The sequence below is a fragment of the Gouania willdenowi genome, chromosome 10, assembly GCF_900634775.1.
Source record: "Gouania willdenowi chromosome 10, fGouWil2.1, whole genome shotgun sequence".
NCBI lineage: Eukaryota > Metazoa > Chordata > Actinopteri > Blenniiformes > Gobiesocidae > Gouania > Gouania willdenowi.
This window is the reverse complement of record NC_041053.1, coordinates 603,657-620,737: the sequence shown is the minus strand read 5'-3', so window position 1 is coordinate 620,737 and position 17,081 is coordinate 603,657. Positions and strand designations below refer to the sequence as shown.

General features: G+C 37.3%; 1 protein-coding gene across 2 annotated transcripts in view; it reads right to left on the bottom strand.

Moving 5' to 3' along the window:
- Nucleotides 1-10,924: 10,924 nt before the first annotated feature.
- Nucleotides 10,925-17,081, bottom strand: part of LOC114470850 (uncharacterized) — a 9,224-nt gene continuing 3,067 nt past the window's right edge. The window contains exons 5-10 of one of the 2 annotated variants that reach the window (XR_003674916.1): nt 15,600-17,081; nt 15,399-15,515; nt 14,599-14,697; nt 12,588-12,811; nt 11,121-11,194; nt 10,925-10,980 (exon numbers count right to left, since the gene is read on the bottom strand). The exon at nt 15,600-17,081 is cut by the window's right edge and continues 541 nt beyond it. Coding sequence is in view for 1 of the 2 variants with exons in the window: in XM_028459202.1 (XP_028315003.1) it covers nt 12,588-12,811; nt 14,599-14,697; nt 15,399-15,515; nt 15,600-17,081 (1,922 nt within the window). In the remaining variant the exon portion in view is untranslated. Of the gene's footprint in view, nt 10,981-11,120; nt 11,195-12,531; nt 12,812-14,598; nt 14,698-15,398; nt 15,516-15,599 lie in introns of those variants that run through there. The other variant, XM_028459202.1, reaches the window with a different exon arrangement.

Sequence of the window (17,081 nt, the reverse complement as noted above, 5' to 3'; positions counted from 1 at the left end):
GGATGAAGACAGAGTGGAAGGAGAATGGAACCAGCAACCAATCACATGCTAATGGGTTCTTGTTTGTAGAGATCTGTTTTAGTTTCATCAGTTTCTAACAAATCAGAGAAAGCTGTTGTAAATATGAGGAAGGAAACAGTTAAACAGTCATTAACCCTAAGCTATTATTATTCCCACGCTTTAGAACAACCAGCCCGTTTATTTGAGGTTGTAACAACTCCTGTTTTTAAATAATATCAATCTTATAACCTGGATCTTTATTAAAATACAACGTTATGGTTTTTAATCTGTTAGTCCAGCAAAAACACAAGATAATCCCTCAATAAATCATATAAATAAAATGTGTTTTAATTCTCATTAATTACAGTTTTCTAATGAAATGTTCCTTAAAACAGGGGTTCTCAACCTTGGGGTCGTGAGACTCTGGGACGAGGTCACTAGATGCCTTCAAGAAACTATTTCCTTTTCGGCAACTTCACCAAACTTGTTATATTTTAACCTATTTTTATCACTTTTTCTTCCTTTTAATGCATTTTTGCTACATTACTACAATTTCTGACACTTGATCAAATGTCACTGTTTTTTCTGCTATTTTTTTACACATTTTCTGCATTTATAAACTGTTTCCAATCACTTTTCTATCTAATGTCACATATGTTGATCCATTATTGTAACTTTTAACCTCTTTTCACCATATTTCATGAATATTTTTTGCCAATTTAACAACATTCACCATTTGTCATGTCAAATATTTGCCAGTTTAAATTAAATGTTCCAATACTGACACATTAGAAACCCTTTTTTTCTACTTTTTCTGTTTTTGTCCACTCTGCAACTTTCAACCAATAAAATCTCATTTCACCACCTTTTCCACAATGTTTGGTCATTTTGAACCATTTTATTAGTGATTAAAACCAGGATTTCCATCTTTAAGATGACTATAATAATAATAATAAACCTTCCTGAATAACAGTGGATATTATTCAGATGAATAAATAAATGTGGTTATCACAGATTCATAGAACAATGGACCATCATTTTACTGACTTTATGGATGGACCCCAAAAATCTCTCCTTTATTCCCCCTTATAGATGGTCCTGTCTCCACATGACTGTTCTTCAATGTTCATGTCTGTGTTCAACCACCTTCAGCTACAGTGGGGGTCCCTGCTCTATGGGACCTTTATTATGGGGTCAGAAATAACAGCAGTAGTGCTGGAAGTTTATATAAATGACAGTGTTATAGTGTGAGAGGTGATTTTTCCCACATGGTTTATTTACAGTAAGCATCAGCTGTTCCCATGGTAACGGCTTCGTAAGGGAGGTTCAACTCAAATACGGATGATTCAGTAGAATGACTCAGCAAATATAATAACACACACACACACACACACGCACGCACACACTATCTACAGTTAAGAAGGAGAAATTAAATATTATTATTATTATTATTATTATTATTATTATTATTATTATTATTATTATTATTATCTTTTAATAGATTGTAAATGAGAAATTGTCACTATTTTGACAGTATTTATTGTCATACTTTTAGATTAAACACTGCGTACTAACACATACAGATTCTTTAGCTAAAGGTCAATAATTCTTAAAGACACAGGTATAGAAACATAGTAACAATAAATAAAATAATAATAAAAACAGTAAAGTAGTACAAACTGCCTTATTCTGTGTTTAGATGAATTGAATATGTTTCTAGAGAAAGGGTTATGGTTGGAACAAGTCAACATTTAATGTTAGGAGTAATCTCTGACTATTTAAAGTATTTACTGACCTTTTAAAACCTCGTTGTCAACAACAGAAAATGGCCATAAATCATTTCTAATAAAAAGTGCAACGTTGTATTTCTTGAGCCCTTGAGCTGTTATTAATGTTTCTTTAGAGTTTTTTAACCAGATTATTTCTTTGATACAATCCTTAAACTTTCTGTAATGCTGAGTATTTAACCCTCATATTATCCTCAAATATTACTGACACATGTTAACCTTGGGCTCATTATGACCCCAGATTTTCACATCATTGATGAACAAGTTGTTTTTTTTTTTTTTGTATCAGACACTTTGTTTATTTATTGAATCCATAAATGATAATGAAACTTTGACCTGTTCTCTAGCGCCACCATCAGGACAAACTTTTACATTAGAATGAATTTATTTTGAATAGTTTTCATCTAAATCTTCCCAGATTAATGAGCACTAGAGTATGAACCCTATTGGTTGTAGTGATGATATGACCTTTGACCTTTCCTGTAGCGCCACCATCAGGTCAAACTTTCACTTTTACAGTTAGTGGATCTGGAAAATATTTCATTCAGATCTTTTCTTATTTGGGGTGAATAATAATAATAATAATAATAATAATAATAATAATAATAATAATAATAATAATAATAATAATAATAATAATGCTGCATTGGAATTTATATAGTGCTTTATCATAGTCATTTTACAGAATTAAAGGGGACATATCATGTTAAATCCACTTTTTTATCCCTTAAATGCATTTTGATGTATATTTAGAGTGTTTAGAAGTACAGAAAAGTTCAAATTAGTCTCTTCAGATGCTCCGTTGATATCTTTATATTCTGTTTTGGTCATATTTTTCGATCTGTTTTGATTTTTCTATTCTCTATTACGTTTTTTGAACAATGACGTCACAGTATTTGCAGCAGAACTGCCATATTAGTTCATCAACTCCAGGCCCAACATTTCGAGCAATCCGCCATTTTTATTTCTGGCTTTTATTTTGTAGTCCAAGCTCCAGGATGCAGAAGTTACGAGAGGATAAGTCAAAATGTTGGGTTGTTGGATGTAGTAACCCACACGCTTCATTACACCGTCTCCCAGCATCAGAACCTTTTCAAAGTGTCTGGTTGAGTTTTATTTTTTATATAAATGTACCCACATCTGTGGATAAGGTCATTTTTGTGTGTGTGAAGCACTTCAATGATGACTGCTTCATCAACCTCCACCAGTATAAAGAAGGATTTACAGAAAGACTTTGTCTGGTTGAGGGTTCAATTCCTTCTATCTTTGGAGACGATGAACAGAGCACTTCGCTAAGCTGTAAATAACGCTAAAAAGTGTGATGATAAGACGTCCCTGTCATTGTTTTGTTAGCATTAGCAGTTGCACCGTCTTCATATGTTAGCGCTGTGTGCTAGTTTTAGATCCTTGATGATATGGCCTACGTGATTTAATTTAAGTCTAAAGTTTTCATTAGTCATTTCATTTTGACGTTTTTGTGAAAAGACTGTATCAAAATGCATTTCGTGACGTTAGCTTAGCGCTAGCGTTAGCTCGGTGCTTGTGTTAGCTCACTTGTTAGGGTTCTGCAGGTTCATCATCATCATTTTCATCTCGCTCCACTGGGTCAGACTCTGGCTGGAACATGTAAGGCTGGATGGACAAGTCTAACGTTGTTGACATTTTATAAATAACCTCTGAATAAAAAGTTTCTGCGCCGCTACATAGCCGTATCTCTTCTATCAAACTACAAAAATGGCTGAACAGGGTGGAGTTTAACCGAGTGTCACCTCTGCAACCTGGAGAGGGGGCGGGGTATGAAGTGTCTCATTTGCATTTAAAGAGACAGCACCAAAACGAGTTGCTCTCAGAAGCACATCAGAAAAGGGTAGAAAAGGGGTGGAGCTATAATAATGAGGAATTCAGACCCAAGCATTGCAGTTCTGCTTTATATAGACCACAACTGTATGATTTATATGTAAAAAGGATTTAAAGGCATGATATGTCCCCTTTAAGGCATTATTCTTTCACTCCACACATAGTGGTGGTAAGCTACTATTGTAGCCACAGCTGCCCTGGGGCAGATTGTGCATGATTCACAGTTTCTACAAACTCCTCCCTTTCTACCTCCATCCACCATGTTTCCTTTAATCTCTGACCTTGCACTGTCGCACGCCATTGGCTAAACCGCCTGTAACCTCTGACCACGCCCCAAAGCATTATGGGGTCATTTATTTCATTTCAAAACATTTACAGGACATCTCGTGCACTTCAGTCTCAATCAATTCTGATTTTTTTTACACTTGTTCTGTTATTATTCAATAGACACACTGTGCGTTTTTATTTGATCAGATGAAAACTTATACTGAGATATGGACGATTTAGTGAAGAAGATACTGTATGTGACAGTTTATGTGCGTCTTTATTTTTCTTCCATTTTCAGCTTCCAATACCTCAAAAACTAGTAAAAAACTATGAACAATAAATGATTATTAGACACAGAGCTAAGCTCTAATGGCCTCATGTAAAGGATTTTCAATATTTGCGAGTGGTGAAATAATCCAAAGTTAAAAAAAATGGTTTTATATCCCAATAAAAAGTGACATTTATAGTATAAATTAAAAAAATTAGATACATTCTTACATTCACACATGTAGTTATGGACCAATGAAAATAGTAAAATAAGTATTTTGTTCTTATTTCCAGAGCGTTTCACACAAAAACTAATCATTTGTTGAAATAACTTAGAATGACTCTAAAGTACTGTAATTTACTCATTACAGACAAACCAAAAACATAATTTTAGACACTCATTATTTTATACTGTGACATAACCATGACGATATTGAGGCACTTGTAACACTGTGCTATGATCAATAGTATGAATGAACACCTGCTGCCAGCACTTAAAGGCTTTTTATATGGAGTTATTTCATAGACATTTTCAGCATAGAATGTACATCATGGTGTTTCCAACTAAATTATATATCACCTCCCTCTCACATCCACATCCTGCTGTTTTACCTCCATAAAAAGCTGATTATTAAGAAGGACAGAGTTCACATTAGAGTTCACTGAAGTTAAAAACAGCGTGTTTCACTTCATGCTACACATTACACCTGCCAAGAAAAACTACAGGAAACAGAAAGAACATTAAAGTTTGGTTTAAACAAAAACTATGAGAAATGTTTGCATGAATCTGAAATAAGTGAAAAAGTTAGAGCGTACGGCGTCACCGTGGGAACAAAGAACTGAAGTAAATGGTTTTCTACATTCTATCACTGTTTAAAGATTCCCACTAAGTTTCACCTAGTGGAGGATTAACGCCTTACAACAAGGTTCTCAAACTCATTTTAGTTCAGGGGCCAAATACGGACCAGTTTAATCTCAAATGGGCCACAGATTATAGGAGGTAAAATAAGACATTTTATATTAATAGTATTTAAATAATGTAAGAAACCAACAATACCCATGCAATAAGTCAAAGATAAAAGTTTGATCTTAAATTTGTGACCAATTTTTATTTAATTTTGGGGAATAATTGAGAAACTGTGGGCCTTGAAACAATGTGCAGTTTCATTAAAATTGTGTATTTGGAGGTAGTGAGATATCTATAACTGATGAATTACACAATAAGTCATGTTTTCACTGTCATTTTGACTTTCTCCTGTGAGTAGAACAAGCTTTAAAGGGCCAGATTTGGCCCCCGGGCCTTGAGTTGGACCCTTGTGCCTCACTTAAGGCTGCGGGAGGATTTTGTTCATATTTTTGTACATAATGTTATTAAAAATGTAAAAGTAGCAACAGAAACCTCAATCATTATGTTTTGTTCCAGATACCTCAGTCACTCCAAATAAAAAAATAGACCCTAATAAATACTGTATGGGATGTGGGATTTCCTTCCTGCTCATAGTTTTACTAAATATTTTGTCAAATGACATTAAATATATGTGTAAATAAAATTAAACAAACTTTAGGACTTCTGAGGAATGAGATCCTAGAGTTACTCACATCTGTGACTTCATTGTTTACAACTTGGATAAAAGTGAATTTTAGACTTTTTTAAATAACAAACTTAAGAACAAAACAGTTGAAATAGTTATTTTATCTAAAACATTAATCATTATTTTAATACTCTGAGGTTGTACGTCACTACCCAGGAAGCAATGCAACGGAACCAATAATGGTGACCAACAATTAAAAGTAGTTTTTGTAATTATATACAAACTCAGATATGTTGAGTGATACTTATATGTACTTGTACTGACTCCTGTCTGATCAGTTCCTGTTCCTGTTTACAGATCCAGTTACACTCTAAACACAAGGACAGTTTAGTAGAACATTACCGAACACTCTATGGACCTCATTTATCAATCGTTGGTACGTTCAGATCTGAGCGTACATCGTGCGTTCCACCATATTCACCAAAGTTCAGTATTTATCAATAGTGACGTGATCGTACACTACGATCAGATCTCACATCAGGTCTGACCTCGTGTAGATGTGTGTAATGTGATGGATTATAAGTAAGTAAGTAAGTAAGTAAGTAAGTAATATTTATTTATATAGCACCTTTTACAGACAGGAGTCACAAAGTGCTTCACAATACATACAGTGCATACAATACAATACAAATTACAGTTACAGTCACAAGAATATGATGGTCATAAAACAACCTTTTATCACTGGAATTTAAAATGCTTTCTGAAACAAATAGGTTTTCAGTTGGCTCTTAAAAGCATCAACGGAATCAAGCAAACGCAAGGAAAACGGAAGATCGTTCCAGAGCGTTGGCGCGACCGCCTGGAAGGAGCGATCTCCTCTGGTCTTGTAACGGGTACGGGGGACCATGAGCAGGTTCTGATCCTGGGACCTCAGCCTCCGGGAGGGGGTATAAGGACACAACAAGTCTCTAATGTAGGAGGGAGCCTGACCATGCAAGGCTCTGAAGGTCAGCACCAGAATTTTAAAATTGAAACAAAAAGTGACTGGGAGCCAATGAAGGGCTTTTAGAATGGGAGTAATATGGGCCCTTCTGTTTGTGCGAGTCAGTAACCTCGCCGCAGAGTTTTGTACCTGCTGAAGACGAGACAGCGCCTTTTTGTTTAGACAGGAAAATAAGCTGTTACAATAGTCTAAACGGGAAGACACAAAGGCGTGGATAATCATCTCAAGATCATCTCTGGACACAAGTGAACGTAGTTTAGAGATTTTCCTCAGTTGGTAAAAACAGTTCCTTGTCAGCAGTTTAGAGTGGTGCTCTAATGACATTGCTTTGTCAAAGATAATGCCAAGATTTCTAAGGCTTGTTTTAACAGACAAACTCAGGTCGCTCAAATACTGGTGAATCCCTGGGATAGCGTCATCAGGGGCAAACACCAGCACCTCCGTTTTGTCTGGGTTCAGTTGTAGGGAATTATAGAGCACACAGGGGGCAGACTTCACCTGCTCAGTAGCTGATGCTTCACACAGAGCGTTTAAATGAGCTCCTTTCAGTGGTGGATGGTGTATTTTTCTCCAGGCTACGACTCCAAAAAAGATATGAACCAAAAACAAGGTTTGTGTAGCTTTGAACAAATAAGTAGGAAAAGTGCAGTTCCAGAACTGCTTTCAATCTAACCACATGTATTTCCACAGAACCCATAAACAAGCAAGAACAAATGTAGTTTATACCAGTGGTTCTCAACATTGTTTGGCTCAAGGACCTCTTTCTCTTATTTCTGATTCTCAGTACCCCCTTATGTTCAACTACAACATTTAGCTCAAAATACTGTAAAAAAACAACTATCGATCATAATGATGGAATGAATGAGTGACAACACACATTTTAAAGAATCTCATTTGGTAAATAAATGGAAATAAACAGAATTTAGTGCCTCATAAATAGATTTATTTCTATTAATTTGAGAAACTGGTATAGGCAATAGAGTGAGTGAGTGTGTGTCAGGGTTATTTTACTTTTGTTTTTTTGTTGTTTTAGTTAGTTTAACAAGTAATTAAATACAAACGGGGGTGAAAGGGGAACCGGTAAATTAATATACATAATTTAAGACCTGACAATATACAATTTAAGACCTAGTTTACAAAATATGGACATATTCAAGATCTGAAATCATCATGTAGTTTGTATCTAGTTTATTCATGTTTCTTTGTCTTCTCTAAAAAGTGCTTTAAATGGTCCTTCCTGTCTTTATCCATGCTGAGTCAGCAGGTAGGCAGGGAAAGCAGAATTATTTAATTTCTCTTTCTTCATTTTGTTTCTCCTTCCAATGTTTGTTTCACCTGTCAATCAGACAGTCATTATTATCTATATATTTATTTAGATATTCTAAATACACATATAACTTTGATTCGTTATATTTTTAATTCATTAATATTTTTTTTACGTCTTACACAAACTAACGTGCTGAGTGGTGGGGCGGCGCCCTAGCGCCCTCTGTTGGCCAGCCGCCACTGGCTCCTTTAAGTCATGTTTTCACACATTTAAAAAGAACATGTTTGTTTTGCTCCACCTCAGATGTGAAGATACAGAATTTTACCTTGAAAAGCTTCAATTCTTGTTTGACCTCAGTGGGCGTGGCCTCCGAAACAGGAGGGAGTAACATGTTAATGACGATCAAATTCAGCCACAAGGTTAATAAATGAGGGCCATGGTCTTTCAGTTCCTTAGAATCATTTTAATGCTGTATGTCTTACACTGTTAACATTTTATTGTGATGCCCTCAGTGATTGTTATCAGTGAAAAGTCCTAAATAAACAGATTTGACCGACTACAATCTGTGATATTTACAGTGACGGGCTGTGACCACTAGGGTTGGGTAGGCAGGGCGTTGCAAATTGAGACCACCAAAGTCAACACTAATGACAATTTCATATGTTTCTGCTGGTAAGTGTTAATCTAACAAAATCAACATCATAAACACCATTAAAGAAACATAAACAATTATTTAATATAGCCTCCATACTCTCCCAACAAGATATATCTCATGACACGGCAGCACATCTGTTGTTTGTGTTGGAAACACAGAAACAGAGAAAAAAACAACAACAACAACTCAGAACATCCTCAGTGAGGAGCATCCACAAAGTCAATCCTTCCTTTTGTTCCATTCACTGTAGAAAGTATCAACAATGTTCTGACCTTACCTTTGCTGAAGGTCTGGTAACTCAGGTGTTGGTCTCCATCTTTTAAAAGCTGTCATTTTTTCCTCAAAAGACAGTTTCTCTATCGTCTCTCGTGCTGTCATCCTGTCTGTAGTGTAATCCTGCCCACTAACTAGAGAACGTAGCAGCTACCATGCTGGATCAATTCACTAATGCACTGTGAACGTACGTATAGCATTTAGCATAGCACAGTTACGTCCCAAAGCAGCATAGAGAGCTGTCTTTGGACATAAATGATTTTCATCTTGGGGAACTGACTGTGCATGTGAAAACACATAAAAACACGCTATGGGAACAGAGGCAGAGCAGCCATGTGCTTTTGGGAGAGGGTGTGGCCTTTTCCTGGCTCCTCCTCCTGCCTTACAGCAGAGTGAGACTGTGCAGCGTCTCTGTCGTACCAGGAAATAGTGATTTTTAGTCATTTAGGCTATGAAAAGCATAAAATGCTGACACTTTCAAACTTATACTGTAGGCTATCTGAAATGGAAAAATAAATAATCTATAATTATATTATAATTAAAACAAATAATCAAAATATCAATTCACCCTTGGGTAGGCACTGCCTACCTTGCCTACCCTGACTGCACGTCACTGGATATTTAAGCATACAGAACAAGCTGGAGAACATTACATGACTTTCCATCTGTTTAATGTTGTTCTGCACAACACCAAACACCCACTGTGTGACACCAAACAGTTTGGAACGATCCAAGTCTTTTCCCCACGCCAGAATAAAATCTATGCCCAGTGAGAAAGATCTGACAGGAAAAATACAAGCCAACAATGGATAAAAAACCAAGAAAAACTCCACAACCTTTTAGTAGCATTTGCATTAGGATCCAAACACAGAGACAGAGGACCTTCTATAGCCGTAGGTTAACAGAAATGATAAAGCACTTTAGGAGGAGGAACCCTTTGTTGTTCTATGTAATCATTTTCTAACAGATTGTGTGCGTTGATGTCTTGTCCTACATCAGATTAACCTGCTTCTCATTATCACACACTGGGAAATGCTAGAGTTGGTCTTTGCTGATACATTCCTGTGTTTAGATAAAAGCCTGGGGCTGAAAACATTAGCTTCAGATTGGTCTGAAAACATGTGTGGATGAAAACAACTCAGGAAGATTGTTTTTAGAGACTGTTCAGCTACAGTAGGGCTGGTTCTGGAGCTTCATCTACACAAACACATTCTTCTTCTTCTCTTTCATGTTTGATTAAACCTTTCATAGAAAAGTCTGGAATGAGATCAGCTCACTTTTCATCAGTGTGTTATTCACAATTCTTCTCTTTATTACACACTCACTGCAATGGCAATGATCCAATAGTGTTGGTCATCAAAAATTACATTTCTATTTGTTTACTGAAGTAAATATGTTATTACTGTAACTTCTTTGTTTTTCTATTGATCAAATGTGCTGAACATGCATGTTGATTCCCAGCAGCACCTAGTGCATTAATACACACACACACACACACACACACACACACACACATACACACACACACACACACACACACACACACACACACACACACACACACACACACACACACACACACACACACACACACACGCTCACACACACACACACACACACACACACATACACACACACACACACACACACACACACACACACACACACACACACGCACACACACACTCTCACACACACACACACACACACATACACACACACACACACACACACACACACACACACACACACACACACACACACACACACACACACACACACTCTCTCACACACACACACACACACACACACACACACACACACACACACACACACACACACACACACACACACACACACACTCTCTCACACACACACACACACACACACACACACACACACACACACACACACACACACACACACACACACACACACACACACACACACACACACACTCTCTCACACACACACACACACACACACACACACACACACCGTCTTGTAAAACTATATGTTGTGGGGCGCACCAGTTCCTTTATCACTTGAGGGGACATCATGTTCCTTAGGTCCTGCAGCTCCCAAAAAAATCAAGCAGGAAGTAAAAATTATGCTTAACAGCTTTTTCACCATGAATTATTTTTATCATGAAATAAATTTTTATCATTGACTCATTAGTCACATTTTGGGGACAGCGAATTTACATACTCACACACAAAAACTTTGTTTTAATAACATTACGAGGAACCTGATTTGCATGAACACACACAATGTGTTCTTCAGTCTCTGAGGGGACAGAAGACAAAAACACAATAATAATAATTTTACATTACTTTTGCTCATAAATTAATTAAAGCAACAAAAAATCTGAGGAGCTACATGGGAGTCGAAAGAGCCGGCTCTTTTTATTGAGCCGAGCCATTAGAACCAGCTTTCTTAAAAGAGCCGGAATTCCTATCACAACCAGAATCCACATTTTATATTGAATGAGAGCAGTTATGCAGTGTCTGACTGAGGAGTTCAGACGCCACTGAGATACCTTCAAACCCCGTGCCCCCCCCACACAGAACACCCCCTCAGGGACAATGATCAGACTGCCGAGTCTGTGGAAAAAGATTTTAGCTAATTATCTAAATGTGGCAAAGTCTTCAAGCACAACACAATACACAGCAATAAAAATGAAAAATCCATTTATCATGAATATTTTATTTTGAAAAACTCAAAAATAAAACTGTGTGATCAATTTGTGACCAATACTGTTTTCTTCTTCTTCTTCCACAAACAGTACAAACATTTTAGAATGGAATACAAACAAGTAGAAAGCAGCATGTTAAACATCAGGCAACATTATTGTTACTATTAAGAGGTGAAATAAAAGTGGAAGACTTTAAACTTCACACAGATGAATGTCTTCATTTTCATTGAAAGAAAAAGTGAATTTAGCACCAAATGTTTATGTTCTGCTTTAAACAAACTGAAATATGTCTTTTTAAACTGAGAATAAACTTTCTGTTTTAAAACAAACTTAAATACAACACGTTTTATCTCAACTAAAACGTTCAAAAAAATGCTCCTCTCCAGAATACCTAATAAAATCAAAGTGAGATGCTCATTAAAATGTTTTCCATTAGAAAGAAATAAAAGAAAAGCTATGAGGGGCCATTAGAGACATTATTCAGAAAAAAAACTCTGACCCACACATATGAAAATGCTCACACACAAAATATTTTCTCTCACGCACACATATGAAAGTGCTTATCCATATTTGTACAATCCTGCGCCCATACACGTATAATCCCACACTTATATGTAGAATCCTGCACGCATGCAAATGAAAAGCTCTCACACATACTACTGATATTTCAGTGTAACAGGAAGGTATTTCATTGGAACAGGAAGGTATTTTATTATGACAGGAAGGTATTTCAAACACCTGCGATGCAGGCTTTCTCTTCGGTGCCACCTCCCTGTCAGAATAAAATACCTCCCTGTTCCACTGAAATAACTTCCGGTTACACTGAAATCTCAGTAGTGTGCGAGAGCTTTTCATATGCATGCACGCAAAATTCTACATAAATGAATATATTTCATTTTTGTGTGAGATAAATTTTTCATGTGTGGGAGAGAGTTTTTTCTGAATAATGTCCCTAACGGCCCTGCATAAAAAGCCATTACTGACTCAGCTGTGTGATGTTAACTCTCTCTTGCTTGCAACGATCCGGTTGTGTATATAGTATTTGACGCTTTTCCAGTCTCTGTCTCTGAGAGTGTCAGGATCAGCATTCAAACAATCCTCACATTCCCTTTTACCTGGAACCTGGCCAGAGCGAATGAACCTCATCAGCTTCTTCTCAACAGCCCCAATTTCCTTCGCTGTCCATTTCCTCTTTACAACCGATTTTCCTAAAATGAGACAAAATATTCAATGAGAGACTGAGTGCAGTTCATCCATCCATTTTCCAAAACCACTTGCTCCCTTTCGGGGTCACAGGTTGCTGTTTGTATCTCTGCAGTCGCTGGGTGGGATTGACCTAGACAGGTACGCAGTCTGTTACAGAGCTGACACACACACAGAAGCAGAGAAGCGGTACGCCTTAATGTAGCCCAGAGGATAAGGTGACAACGGACATGCATGAGCATAACTTTTAACCTACTTGCCTTGGCAGGGGTAGGATGAATAATTTTTAGGGATGCACCGAATATTCGGCCGAATACTGCAAAAAAAGCAACATTCGGTCTTCAGTTTAGTGAGTTTAAAGCAAGGCTGAATAGTAGCGTGTGACGCAATGTTGCAATCAAACAACGTGCAGTGATTTTGAGTCGGAAAAGTGTGTGCGCTTTGCTGCAGGAGCAGCAGCACCAGCCCCTCCTTTCTGCTCACAAACACAGCCAGACTCTCTCCTTACCGCTCTTCGTCGTCCGTCACTGCGTAAAAGTTGGAAACTGTCTAATTCCACTATCGAGTCTGTTGTTAGCGCTGTGAGCCACGAATCCGTAAACATCCCCATTGTTTCCTCCTCAATTCACAAGCAATGCCGGGTCTCACTACATTGCCTGGTGTGGCATTAGCACGGAGTGCTAACAGCTGTGTAAACAATGGGTCCGTGGCTCCAAGCAGTGACTCCCAACACAATCGGCAGCAGAAAAATTAGTGCAGTTTGTATTTTTATATATATATATATATATATATATATATATATATATATATATATATGGTAATAAATATGGTAATATGGTAATAAAGTATAATGTAAATTCTATATATTATTCCGCAGTGTTGTTTTATCTGTTAGCTAGTTGGAGAGGGAGGAGCTCACATTCTAGGAGGCGTGTTAGGTGACATCACCTGCCAACGTGGGCAAAATCAAACTGTCCCGTTTAAAGCTGACTTTGTTTTTACAAAACGTGGAATAACAAGGGAGGGAGGAAACAGAACATTTTAGACTTTGTTCCTCTGAATGAGCGTAAAGGATGTATATCACTGTAGCTAAACCATTAGAAAGTAATTTTTTCATCGTACCTCCCCTTTAATGCACTTTAGTTTTTTTTATTCGAAGGGTTAATATAAATGAAAAACTTTGTTGTGCTTTTTTGAAATGCAAAGACTACTAGAATATTTAAAAAATGTCAGAATATTCAATAAACATTTACTTTCTTTAAAACATGTCTAAAAATGTATTCTAGGCTATTTATGCACTATTAAAAAAAAAAATAGTGAAAAACTTAACAACCACGTGTTTATATTTCATTCGGCTTCGGCCACAAATTTTCATTTGGTGCATCCCTAATAATTTTTTAACCATTTCCAGGACATTTGACCTTTTTTCTCATTTACCATGTTTTCCATGATTGGTCAATAATTTTCCAAGTTTTTCAGGACACAGGGACTAAAACACTGTGCTGCCCCTTGATAAAACATTTTTTTTTTTTTAAATAGAACTACAAATAAGAACAATAGCAAACTTATTAAACATTAATAAATAAATAATAAACAAAAAAAATCTGTCTTTAGACTAGATCTTAGAAGAAACACCTGCAGGTAGCCCAACAAATCCAGCATTTTCCCAAAGAAAATGTCTCACTGTGGAACCAGGACAGTAAATTACACCACAGATCACACTAACACAACAGAGAGGAAACACTGGCTCGTCAGGCAAGTTTGACAAACATAAGTGGGTTTCAGACGTCACCTTTTGAGGCTGGCTGATGTCTTGTTGGGCAGTCTCGTCTTTGTCCTGGTGATGATTTCTGACCCCGAGGACTTTGGACAGCTCTCCTTTCTGAGACATCTAAACACATCAAAGTTTAATCACTCTCAATATACAAATAAGCAGAGCTGCAACCACTACTTCATAATCTCAATTTATTTTTTTCATTTTTTTCTATAAAAAGTGTCAAAGCCCAAAATTTTAATTTCTGAGCTGTTAAAGAGAAACACTGCAAATTCTGAACGCTCACATCTGAGTTAATGTGTTTGATTTTAGGGACTATACTATGAAGCTAAATAATTATATCCTGGATTTATTGTATTATTTGCTCCTTATTTGTTTTGTTTTTTTTAAAGTACATGAATAGAGCATTTTTTAAGTTGTCAGTTCACCATGCATCAGCATCATGTTTGATTTACGCAAACAACTATTTTCAGTTTTATAGATCATCCTCTTAGCGAAATACAACTACACTGCTGTGCTAAGGCTTTGCAGCAGCCTCCCCGTGGAGCTAAGAGAAACATAAAACCTGGACTCTTTTAAAGCTAAACTGAAAAACCTTTTTAAGAAAGCTTATAATTGTTAATGATTTTAAATGTGTTTTCCTGTAGCACTCTGAGATTCCCTGAATAAAAGTGTGTTACAAATAACATTTATTATTATTTATATTAATATATCAGCTGCTGCTTTTCTAAAAGCTTTTGGTAACATCAGTGTACCTGAATATTTGCAAAGAAATGGAAAATTACTACAATATGTTATATCTGTGTTTCAGTCAATACCTGTGCACGGAGTCCCAGGAACTGTGGCATCTTCTTTGTCATTAGGCTCTTCATCACTAAGCTCCTGTTCGCAGAGCTCTTCCTCATTGGGCTCCTGGTCACATTCCCCAGCTGCCTCTGTCAAAACAAATGCGCATCTTCAGTCCAGGAAAACTTTCAATAAAGTGCTGATGAAATGTATGTCAGTAAGTGTCTTTATACCCTGTGGATCAATGTTAATTTCATCCAAACTCTTTCCTTGGAAATCTGCAATCCTTCCTTGTTCAAGGGCAATCAGTACTTTGCTCACTTTGGCAAGTTGGAGGGTTTTGTCTGGTAGTCTGTAGAACTCACGGTGGATCCTTATATCGTGGCCAAGAAAGTTGGCCAATTGATCCATCTCTGTGTTGCTCATGTTCAGTACAGTTGAGAGTGTGGCAGCATGTTTTCGCAACTTTGTTGAGGTCAAAGCCTTTGGACATTTCGCACTGCAAGCAAGAGCAAAACTTCGGAGCGAGTCTGACCCTCTGAAGTGGGTCGTTGCTGATGGCCGTGCAAACATGTACTGATTAGTCTTTATGACGCCACAAGCATCTCGTTTTTTCACCAGCAAATCCAGAGCATCCACCATTTTAGGGGTAAGCAAAATGGGGACAGCACGTCCTCTTTTCCCTCTGATAATGACCCTTGTAAAGTGTTTGCATAAAACTTTCTCAGCCTCAGAAAGTGCCCAGTCTATGTCTCCATGTGGGGTAGATGTGTCTCTTGTAAGAAAAGAAGAAAGCCGCATTCTTGAAACCTCTCCCTCTCTACGTCTGTTGAACAAAATAATTTCAGCCATGACCACTTTTGCAAGTGCAGACCAGTTCTTTTCTGATGCCTCTTCCAACAAGTTACTGCTGCATTCATCACAGTTTTTGTTCAGAAAGGTGTGAAGTTTTTGCACATCCTCAGTGAACGGCAGCATTGTTGGCACATTCCATTGTGATTCTGAAGCATTGCGTGCTGCTGTAGCAGACACCAGCTCATTCCACTTTTCACTGTGGACTTCTTGAAAGTCTGTTGCTTTCTTCTCCAACACTTTGTCTCCAGCAATTAAAGCCTGGACCTTTACAACTTTGCTGAGTTTTGACAAAGCATTTCCTATTTTCTTTGCAAGTGAGGGAACTCTGTATTTTTCAGTTTCTTCATCATATCCACATGTCAATTTTACAGCTTTGACAACCTCCACATATTTTTTGGGATTGATAAAATCTGCCATTGTCTTAAGTGTGGTAGCATTTCGCGCAGCAATCAAAAGTCTTCCAAGTTCTCTCAGAGTCTGCCTAATATAGGCTTGAGATGCATCAGATGATCCTTTTTTGTTTAGCAACTGCTCTGCAATTCTGATGATGTGACGATCATTTTTTACAGCACTTGTGATTTCATCAGCCTGCATAACACTGAGCAGCTTCCATATTCGTTCACTAATGTCATCTGGAGCTGGTTCTGCAAAACTACAGAGAGCTTGTACTTTGTTTTTTCCACGTTGTGGTCTGGCCTCTTTTGATCGGAACTGGCACACTTTTATGTGTCGCCAAAGAATCTTACGAATGAAAAGCCCCTGGCAGTAGGCACAGTGCATGTAGTCATCTCTCTTACTGTCCTTGCATGGTCGTTTGCAAGCAACAAGTTCTCCTTCCCCCTTTTTCATGACAGCTGCAT